We start from the raw sequence: 10,019 nt of genomic DNA on the forward strand, positions 1-10,019 counted from the left end.
CGACTGGGTTTACTTGGTGCGTTGCAGCTTTTGGTACAGCCCAATTGCCCAAATCGGGAAAATGTTGCGGTAGTTGGCATACGTGATGCCGCACGTTCGGTTGAACACGCCGCTGATGCGCTCTTGCGCCCAATCTCCCGATGGCAGTTGCTTGGCAACCAAAAACTAGTCCAGATGCATGAGCTGCCATGCGTCATGGCGCAAGACCACGTCTCACCTCAATGCCCTTCTTGACGGCGTCCCATTCCTTGACGTGCATTTGGGGGTCGCCGCCTTCAATGCCTTTCATGATACCTGGACGACCGAACATCATTGATACATGTCTAGGGACGTTGCGGAGACACGTACCGATCAACGCCCATGCCGTGTTGACAACGAGGCTCGACGGAGTTTCCAAGTATCGACGAGTCGAGCACGCAAAAAAGCTCTCGGACCATCCACCGTCGTTGCGCTGCTTGTTGACTAGGAACGACACGGCATCTTGGACATCTTCGTCCTTGTCGGACGCTCCCGCCGCGCGCATGCTACAAAAGTTGACAATGGATTCACTGGAACGAGTCGGCGGACGCACCCCTTGATGGCAAACATCGTGCCGTACGTGTAGCACACCCCCCACTTGCCAAAGAAGCTTCCGTCTTGGTACTGCAGCGACCGAATGAACGTGTCGGCCTTGGTTGTTGCGCGCTTGATTGCTTCGGGGCGGTAGGTCGGGTGCCGAGCGTGGAACGCCTGAAGCGCCGACAGCGACGAGGACGAGCACTCGACGTACGAATAGTCGTGCATGATGGCGCCAAACACAACCGCCGGGTTCAAGTGTTCGTACCAGTCAAAGCCTCGACTGCGTTCGTAGGGCGGGAACCCACCTGATGGCGTGCATGGATAATGCAACAACTCGTGATGTACAGACCGTACCGTCCGAGTTTTGCAGCGCAAGGATAAAGTCCACAGCATCGCGTAGACGGTCGTCCGGGAAGGCAGGAAGGTTGGCGCGTTCTTCCATCAACAAGAGCGCTTTCACGGCTTCCGCCGTGCAGTCTGACACAGGGTAACCATTCGACGCGATGCCAAAGCCCCACCCGCCTTTTTGAACGCTACCCGCCAAGCGTCAGCCACGTCTAAAAATGCCGCCAAACGATCCGCACGTACCGGCGCCACCAAGTCGCAGCATCCTTCGGATCGTGCACGTTTTGAGCTTCCGTGAGAAAACGATAAGCAAGCTTGAACGTAGTTTGGAAAGCAGGGTCGGCGGCGACGCCAGCATCGACAAACGCTTGGACGGCAAAGCTCGAGTCCCACGTTTGCGAACCAACATAGCCCTGCATCTTCACCCCGTCTTCCGCCACCCTGGCGACGTCGATCCAGTCATGCCGCGTCCTTCCGCCATCAGTCGGCCACGTACCAAATGTAATCTTCGACGCGCTGGGCGTGCCGCTTGAATTCGTCCGAGTCTGGATCGACGACCCACTGGACAAGCATGTTGATCATCTTGTTGACCGGGCCAATGTTGCAATAGTTGGACTCTTCGTCGTCAGCCCGGACAAAAGCAAGTGTGTATTCGAGTCCGTGCTTGCGCAAGGACGTGACGGTCGGGAGCAGCTCGTACCAGGAGAGGAGGTAATTGAGGGTGCGGATGATCGGGGACGGCGTGTGGTACTCGTCCATTTTCGAGTACGCGCCGCGGGCGTTGCGCCAGCTCACGCTCTGGTACGGCGTCGTGTAGATTTCGTCGCGAATGGCTTGAATCAACGGCGTTTCCTTGGCTTGGAATCGAATCCCGTAGAGGTAGCTCATGGGAAGGTACACCATGCGGCAGTGGACCCACGTCCGGCCCGGATGAAACGGTAACCACCGCGGGAGGAGCCACATCTCGGGCGGCAACGCGTCCACGCCGCGCCAGTCGTACACGTTGAGCACGGCAAGCCAAAACTTGCCCCACGACGGAACCAACGTTGCACCGCCGTGGTGTTTGATAAACGTCCGCGCTTCCAAACACGCTTCGTCGTCGGCCGCCGCGCCCAAAAGGCGCAGCGCCACGTAGTTCAACACGGTGCCAAACATCGTCGACCCTTCTTCGATGTGGATGCCCCACCCACCGTCGTACTGCTGGTGGTTGCGCAGGTATACAATCATGCCGTCCCTGACCGACTTGCCCAAGTCGTGACCCGTGATGTACGACGTGATCACCAGCCCTGACAAAAAAAGACGATTGATTTAGATGGATGGAAACGCCGCTGAATCCAAGTATGAGAGGTACCTGGTAGGAGGAACATCGGGCCACCGTAATCGCCATGCCACGATCCATCTTCGCTCTACGGCAATTGAACATGAGCGGGGATTTTTTCGCGTGGTAGGTGGAAAGGTTGGGATGTTGCACGAGTCCCGTCGTCGCGACGAAGGTCAAGTATGAGAGGACATGGAACACCACGTACTTGCAATAACTTGTAGTAGTCCACCGCTTGGCGCAGCGCCTTGTCAATATTGCCGCCGTTGCCACCCGAAGGTATTTTTTTGCCCTCGACGAGCAGTTTCCGCAGCAATTTGTCGCCTGCGTTCGGATTTTCACTCGCGGAAAATGCAGGCAACTCGACAACGTCGCCTTTGGGACGCCATACTTGACGACCCGCCACGTTGCCGGACACGGGGGTCTTGCCATCAGGCCCGGTCTTGCTGCCCACCACGAGTTTCTGCATGCCGTCCCATCAGTATGTGATTGCCACCGCGGAAAGGACGTACCAAGTCCGTGGAGAATACATGCGACCGCGCTTGAAAATTCGCCTTCTTCATTTGGCTCTACACGCACGTATACACATGAGCATCGTCCTTGCGGGCCGCCGCGATGAGGTGGGTCGCATCGTGTGTATACGTTGCAACATACCAAAGGCAAGACAGGGTCCGTCGTCGGAAGCAACTTGTACAGGAAGAGGGAAACCGCGATCACGCTGAACACGAGCGGGTCGAAGAGCAGCTCCAAGATGTACTTGATCGCTGGCGCGAGGAACAGCAGCACCTCCTCGCTCATCTCGATGGTCAATTCGCGTGTGGCGCATCACGTCAAAATCAATGGGCTCTGATCGCCGGATAATGAATGTATATCCGGACACCGTCCATAACAACCGGACAATTGTTTGTTTATCCGGACCGTTCTCCACGATTGTGAAGACAATCTGATGTGCGAGCCTAGACATTCCACTGTCCTTTTTGTAGGATATTTTCCTATTCCAGGCAGAGGTAATCCCTATTTTGCTCCCCATCACCTTCGCCCAGATTCATTACACTTATGACGACAGGTTTTTCCGGGGTACTAGTACCTAGTTGGTACTAGTGGGGGTCTGACTAAGGGCGCTACTGCTCGCTTTATTCCCCATATGTAAGGCACATGATCAGACAATCCCTCTTACCCCTCCGCCTAGTCCCCAATTGGGGACTAGATGGGACTAACGGCCATTAGTCTTTTCCTCCTAAAGCTTGAGGATTCACGGGATTGAACCCGTGACCTTCCGGTTCCCAAGCAGGTACGCTACCACCAGCCCACAGGAATAGACCGTTCTCCACGGTATCACAAGCTACAGGATGGCGATGTGGCGCAGACACAGGTGAAGACGGCGAGGAAGGGTACTCGCGTAATCGGTCGTGTTTACGAGCAGTGTGAGCAATTTGTAGATGAAAAGCAGCGCGCTCCATGACTCATGCAGCGACGACAGGCTGCTCTACAGGAAGCAACGTGCGACGTCGATAGACTAACCATGTCGACCAGCATGGCGTATACCTTCTCTCGGCGCAGTGCGACGGCGTTAAAGGCGGTTGACATACTCGAGGAATATGCAAGCATCGCAGCGCTACGCGAACAACTACCGATCACCGTTCATGCAACAGCTTCCCGGCGAACACAACAGCAGGGATGCACCAGATTGAATAGAGTTGGGAGGCGGGAAATCGACTTGCAGCGCTGATGCCATGTCAAGACAATCTCAGCGAGACATAGTTCTCGTTAGAATATATGTTTGAGCCTTTCGTTTTCTCGGCGCAAGTGCTGGTTTTCCGCGAGGAGTTGCGCCATTTGGAGCTTGAGCTCATGCATTGCGTTGGCCAGTTCTGTCTACGAGGCGTCGCATACGTGCAGGTTGCTGCAGAGGCAAAGCATGACGTACTTGTTGGGTCTGGTGTTGGCGAAGGACTTCCAAGTGAACAAGTTGAATTTGCTCCGACAGACCATCGCGGAGGTCATGCAGCTCTTGCCGTAGCCACGCGATGCTCTCAGAGGACGCTTCGCCCTGTAGGTGGACTCGTCATCGCATCGACAAGGCCAGCGACATCTTACCGCCGTCAAGTTGGCAGGGGTCGGATCGGAGGTGGATGGCAGCGGGTCGCTAAGTTTTCCGACTGGGGCTGCGCCAGACAGCCCTGCCAAGGTCGCCAAAGGCAAGGCGGCGCTGCGGCCTTTGGTCGACAGCGAAGACTTGAGCCGGTCGTCACTCGCGCCATCCAACGACGCTGACGACGGGACCAAATTGAGCAGCGACGTTTGCAGCGTTTGCATGTGGAACGATTTGGCTTTCTTCATGGATGCGCTGGACGACGACGCCATCGACGCATCACCGTCTTTCATCTAGTCATGTTTCGGTGGATTCCAACTCAAAATCGCAACTCGTCGTGGCCACGGATGTATGCCGGGCGCCGGATGCACGCCTACTTACCCGATCTTGACTGAATTGAATCCACTGCACCGACGGCATGGCGGCTCCTGCTGCGGCCTGCGCTCCGCACGGCTCGACAATCGCGAGAGGTTTGGTGGCACCGCGCAAGTCATACAGCAAGACGTGCCCTGGGATGGACGGCTGGTCAGGTACAACTGGTCCTTGCAAACATTTCGACTCGGCACGTCGAGGCGGCTGGTGCGGACGAGCGCATCAAACCGAAGAAATGCCGACACGGCCGCCACATCGACAAACACATTCCAGTCACTTGGACATGCACACAATCGCGGCAACGAATGGCAGGTATTCCAGCAAGGACGATGTGTGCACGATCGCCGCCGACTTAGGCTTAAACGCCTTATCACATTCCAGTTCACCCATGCCGGGCGACAACAGTCAAGCGCCAACTGCCGAAGCGACTCACCTGTAGATGTCCCCGTCGTGATGAGGTGGCCATTGGCATGCATGGACATGGTCGTGACGGCATACGGTGATTCCAGGCAGTTGATTTCTCTATCCAAAAGGTCAGTCGCCGCGATGTCTCGAAAGGACGAGTACTTTTGCACGCCCATATCGCAAAACACAACGCGCTTGTCGAGGCCGCCCGTCGCGACCAAGTGTTTGTGCACGGGGGAGAACGCAATGCACGTGGATGGCGCCCAATGCTATATCCACACGCATGATTTGCAGCACGACGTCGGTGCAAGAAAAAATCGGTGGCGCCATGGAGCGGCCCCGACAAACAACGTACCAAGCGCGGAAAACTCGACGTTTGCGATGCCGTTGTAATGTCCCACAGACGAAGCGTGCCCGACATTTGCACCGTCCCCAGCTTGTTCCGTACGAACGGGTGAGTGGACGACTGGACGGCTTGAATGGCACTCGCCTACATGCAGACGACGCGATATTCATGGACCATGGAGTGGGAAAGCCCTGAAAGGACCATACCACCACACCATACTGCAACCAGGAACGCAAGCTCTGCATTAAGGCACAACGGATCCAGAGACTGCGCGCAAGTTGGTCGAAATTCAGATCAAAACACAAGTGCAATAAGTACAACCGATCTCACAACATTCAACCATGGTAGAATCGCACACAACCATGCAGAACACGTGAAGGGCCACACGTCACGAGGAAGAGTTGCCGTGGCTGAAAACGAATGGAGCAAGAAGAGGCCGTTACCGAACGCGCTACTTACGTCCTCCCGATCGCGGCACATGCCGGCGGCAATGCCTTGCTGGGTGTGGTATAGGTAGATGTCCCCGCTGCAAGACACGTTAAGGATGGATGCGCACGTGCAAAATCGATACCTCTCGCAACCCGCCACGATAAACTCGTCGGTTTGACCTGTGAAGGTGACGCTTCGGATTGCGCTGTTGCAGGCGGAGAATGCATGCTTGAGTTGTTGGCGCTTAAGGTCCCATACCTGAACGCATCCCAACGCGTCAACGTGGAAGTCATGCGTTTAGAGAGCAGAACGTACTCGAACCGCGCGGTCTGTGCCCCCGCTGATCAAGTAGCGCGACCCGGCGCTCAGATGCAAACTGTTCACACGCTGCAGCACACGCACCCTCAACGTGATGGACTAGGTCATTCGACGCACCATGTCGACACCACTGGAGCCTTCTTGAAGATTGAAAACAGTCGCGTCGCGTTGACTCGTTAGGGAGTTGATCGAAATGAGCCCGTTCGCAAACGCGCTGACAAGGATGCGATCTACACGGGACTGTGACGACGCAGTGCAGGTCCGCTGTATCAGTCGTCGTACTGTTGTGGTTCCACACGGCGCATGTAGCTTCAATGTTGCTGCAGATCTTCCGCCCCTCACGCAGAGTGCCTCCATCAATGTCGTACACGTGCACGGCATTGCCGCAGGCAGCGGCAAGGAACATTGCAACGATGCGTCGTCGCAAGGTACAATCACATCGAGTATCCGGATAATGGTCGTGTTATACGGATGATCTCCTGTGTGACGGGTGGGGTCGCCGCACTCGGCTTGCATGGAATTCAAGCACGACGACCTGCAGCGCTACAAAACCGCAGCTCATGCCTCCTTTCAAGGGAGCGACTTGTGAACGCGCATATGTCGGTCGTCATGGACGTAAAGCTGGATCGGGACCGCTGGCGGAGTTTCTCCTCTTCTGTGTGGTATGCACAGGGCTTCGCACCATGCATAGCGATCGTGTCGATAGGGACATGATCAAGTTTTGAACGCGAGAACGTTCTGGGGGGGCGACTGCGCTTGGGGCGTATATACAGATGGATACAGCAGAGACGTCACTGTATCCTTTGCCGCCACCAACGATGGATGCCACCACCGTCGTCGTCTGCCAATTCAACCTGTTTTCGTCATGCGGTCCAAGACCATCGAGGCGATTGCATGCTCCATGGAGAGCGTTGACTGGGCCACGGCCGCGTTTCGAAGCGACGTATCGTTGACTTTGCAATGGATGATGGAGCCCTGCATTGTCATTCCACGAGCGCTGTGGGCAACGTACCGACGCGTCGAGCACGTAGAGTCGGCACGATGTCAGCATTGCCAAATTCGCCATATCCAACCACCGTGCACAAGATCGTGGCAGAAAAATCTCAATCACGTTTTGCAACACCAACAAATCGACGCATCGTGTGCACTAGACTGGTGACCTACTCATGAGCAGCAGCCCCAAGATTGTCATGCGATGGTCCTGACCCGTGTGCAAAGCAGCAGTCTGAAACAGAGAGAAGAGGTGGGGGGGCGGGCGGCCTTTCGTACGGAATACAGCTACGCCCCACCCCCCGCGACGAAGCGGAATGGCGGCCGACGAACGCACTCCGCGCGACCCCCTTCGCAAGTGTTGGGGAGGGTGGAACCTGTCTGGAGCTTGTCCCGAAACTTTGAACCCTTTCGTTCTCGGCAAAGGGTTCGTTTGGGTTGGCGGCCACGCCCCATAGCCATAGAGTACCTCTCCGCCACAAGTCTGCATGGACTGTCGTTCCGTGAAGTTTCCCAGTCGTTTCCTCGAGTTTTGCAGCACATTCTCGTCGGCGGCGGGATTGTCCCTGGCACGCAAACAACCTGGAACGTCTCCATCCAGCAGCCGCGATTCCGACGTTGCGCTCGACGCAGCAAGGTTGGCTTGAAACTGAGTCACGAGGTGGACCGACCATCTCACGCTCAGAGATTTTGCGCTGGCGCGGAGAGACGAGCGATCGTTTTGGTATGAGGCACACGCTACCACCTTGAAGTGTCGATTGGTTTCTCTTGCTTGCAAAACATCGTTGCCACTCAGCTAGCATTTGTTTGGTCATGTGTACGCTAGCTTAGGATGCTTGGTTCCTGCCCGTCGAGTGGGCATGGCGGGCGCGGCAATGTGAGCTACGACGAAGTGCGTTCTTTGTGGTTCCGTTCAAATCGACCGAGGCACACAAGAAGTAGGGGCAGAGTTCGCAACTGGGATGCGCGCTCGACTTGGGTCATGAGTGCATATTGGTAGCTCTCGGGCTCCTTCAAACGCCATGTCATCGCACAGCCAGTCGGGGGCTTCAAGGTGGCGCCAGTACGACATGGTCCTGTTTAGAAGGCGAGACGTTTCGCGAGTGCTGCGAGCTACTCTCGTGTACAGTAAAGCGGAGGCACGTCAACGGAATCAATTCGCCACGACGGCCTCACTCTATCATTTGCGGCCGCCATCGATGGAGGCCACGAACGTTCTCGTGTGCCAATTCAACCGTTGCATGGAGCCTGCTCTCCACGACGACAAGTGCCAGTTTCACCGCATGCGCTCCATGTGCATGATCGACATGTGCACCAACCAAGTGTACGCTCGAAAACGATGTGTCAAGCACGGCGGCAAGCGGCAGTGCCAAGCTCATGGCTGTCAAGGCAATGCGAGGAGCCATGGCTTTTGCTGCAAACACGGCCCGAAACCACTCAAACGGCAGTGTCTCGTCGAAGGTTGCGTGAAGTTTGCCCATGCCCGTCGGTTTTGCGTCCAGCATGGTCGACGCGCCCGCCAGTGCAGCGTGGAGCTGTGCTCGGCACACGATCGCAATGATGGTTCGAATCCTCACAACACTCTTCACACACGAAACATGAAAAATAAAATGGGGGGCAGCAAGTGGAGCCACGGGAATATCGGTGGACAGCCAGCCGCGCAACAGTCGTTTGACTCGATTTTGTCGTTCGTCGACGAGTGGGCCCTGTTGGGCGAATATTCCATGCACGACGAAGCATTCGATCGGGGTGGTTGGACACCTCCACAACCGACGACGCAGGGTTGTTAATTCCGCATTGGGGCAAGCTCTTTCTTTGCACCACCACATAGCGAGTGTGTCAGCGTAAATCGGTCCCAGCCGCCGATCGAACACGATTTTGGGATCACGTTTAACGACCGAGTGATTCCACGAAATGGCCACCTCTCCGTCTCGGCAGGACAGCAGGTACCCACCACGCAACTGTGAATCCAAGTTGACGCCATTGGCGTTGATGCAGTGTCGATGGGCAAAGGAGGATTGCCCATCGTACACGGCACCTTGACAGTATATTCTTGATGCGTTTACTGTCTGCCTTGCGCACGAAGGCCGATGCAACAGTGGCTCTTGTGCATCTTTGTCTACACCGCTCGTTGCTGGATGTCTCGCGATCAAGCGTCAAATTGCCAAGTGTGCTGTCCAACCCAGGCCAAACGTTCGCACGTTCCAGCACCAAGCATTTGTTTGAGGCGAACATCAAGGGAACGCGCCGGCACAAGATCAGAGACGTCGTCAACAACGCAAAAGACAAACACGTCGTTGTTGTGCTTTCGACGGTGGCCACCTCATGCCAAGAGCGTCTGGAGGCGCCGCGGACAAGTCACCGTGAACCATCCTGGACACGTGTTTGTAGTATTGGAATATATTGAACGCAATTATGAACAGGAACATGAATATTCCATACATATTTTTAGACCATGCATTGATGCTCAACCAAAAAATATCTTTTGCCTTGCACATTTGATTGAGAAACGTGAACCGGACGATCTTGGGAAGTTGTACGTACAGCGACGGCAACGAAATCGGGATGTCATCCACGAGGACATGGCGCTGCGCGAGCGGGGGAGAGCAACGCAATCACCTGCCACGAGTGAAGATTCAGTGTGGAGTCTCCCACGTTCAGTCTGGTTTACAGCTGAGAACCAGAGTTTACAGTGTTAGAGGCCATGCGACCGCGTCGTGTCGAGACATACAAACGATATTTGGCGCGCATTCAAAGGGCGACGAGTCCGGCAGCGATTCATTTTTCAATTCAGTTCGCTAACATGACGACCACGTGCCCTGCTCTTGTCTGCAATATCAACCACG

At 55.6% G+C, this 10,019-nt stretch overlaps 3 protein-coding genes across 3 annotated transcripts; 1 reads left to right on the plus strand and 2 right to left on the minus strand.

The window, feature by feature from the left end:
* Nucleotides 1–3,031, minus strand: H310_14649 (hypothetical protein). The gene is made up of 11 exons (XM_008882545.1): nucleotides 2,876–3,031; nucleotides 2,734–2,790; nucleotides 2,430–2,684; nucleotides 2,255–2,309; nucleotides 1,400–2,189; nucleotides 1,147–1,344; nucleotides 913–1,091; nucleotides 572–863; nucleotides 349–524; nucleotides 218–294; nucleotides 1–165 (listed from the first exon to the last, which is right to left on the minus strand). Exons 1-11 carry the CDS (start codon nucleotides 3,017–3,019, stop codon nucleotides 10–12), a joined length of 2,379 nt encoding a protein of 792 aa, XP_008880767.1. The 5' UTR covers nucleotides 3,020–3,031; the 3' UTR covers nucleotides 1–9.
* Nucleotides 3,032–3,903: 872 nt separating this feature from the next.
* H310_14650 (hypothetical protein) lies at nucleotides 3,904–6,608 on the minus strand. The gene is made up of 12 exons (XM_008882546.1): nucleotides 6,466–6,608; nucleotides 6,301–6,413; nucleotides 6,181–6,252; nucleotides 6,008–6,123; nucleotides 5,896–5,962; nucleotides 5,446–5,580; nucleotides 5,253–5,359; nucleotides 5,119–5,207; nucleotides 4,695–4,822; nucleotides 4,319–4,606; nucleotides 4,149–4,271; nucleotides 3,904–4,096 (listed from the first exon to the last, which is right to left on the minus strand). Exons 1-12 carry the CDS (start codon nucleotides 6,587–6,589, stop codon nucleotides 3,989–3,991), a joined length of 1,470 nt encoding a protein of 489 aa, XP_008880768.1. The 5' UTR covers nucleotides 6,590–6,608; the 3' UTR covers nucleotides 3,904–3,988.
* A 1,728-nt stretch (nucleotides 6,609–8,336) lies between these two features.
* On the plus strand, nucleotides 8,337–9,104 carry H310_14651 (hypothetical protein). The gene has a single exon (XM_008882547.1). It carries the CDS (start codon nucleotides 8,373–8,375, stop codon nucleotides 8,961–8,963), a length of 591 nt encoding a protein of 196 aa, XP_008880769.1. The 5' UTR covers nucleotides 8,337–8,372; the 3' UTR covers nucleotides 8,964–9,104.
* The last annotated feature ends 915 nt before the right edge of the window (nucleotides 9,105–10,019 follow it).

Source organism: Aphanomyces invadans (assembly GCF_000520115.1).
Source record: "Aphanomyces invadans strain NJM9701 unplaced genomic scaffold supercont1.78, whole genome shotgun sequence".
Classification (NCBI taxonomy): domain Eukaryota; phylum Oomycota; class Saprolegniomycetes; order Saprolegniales; family Verrucalvaceae; genus Aphanomyces; species Aphanomyces invadans.

Excerpts from the sequence above, each read along its gene's own strand:
- H310_14649 (XM_008882545.1), bottom strand. The coding sequence starts at position 3,019 with ATGAGCGAGGAGGTGCTGCTGTTCCTCGCGCCAGCGATCAAGTACATC. Across the intron at positions 2,685-2,733 it reads ATGTATTCTCCACGGACTTG|AAACTCGTGGTGGGCAGCAA; the intron begins GTACGTCCTTTC and ends GACGGCATGCAG. Across the intron at positions 1,345-1,399 it reads CGCGTCGAAGATTACATTTG|GGTGGCGGAAGACGGGGTGA; the intron begins GTACGTGGCCGA and ends CGACGTCGCCAG.
- H310_14650 (XM_008882546.1), bottom strand. The coding sequence starts at position 6,589 with ATGTTCCTTGCCGCTGCCTGCGGCAATGCCGTGCACGTGTACGACATT. Across the intron at positions 4,607-4,694 it reads TTCAATTCAGTCAAGATCGG|ATGAAAGACGGTGATGCGTC; the intron begins GTAAGTAGGCGT and ends AAACATGACTAG. Across the intron at positions 4,097-4,148 it reads GCCAACACCAGACCCAACAA|ACAGAACTGGCCAACGCAAT; the intron begins GTACGTCATGCT and ends GACGCCTCGTAG.
- H310_14651 (XM_008882547.1), top strand. The coding sequence starts at position 8,373 with ATGGAGGCCACGAACGTTCTCGTGTGCCAATTCAACCGTTGCATGGAG.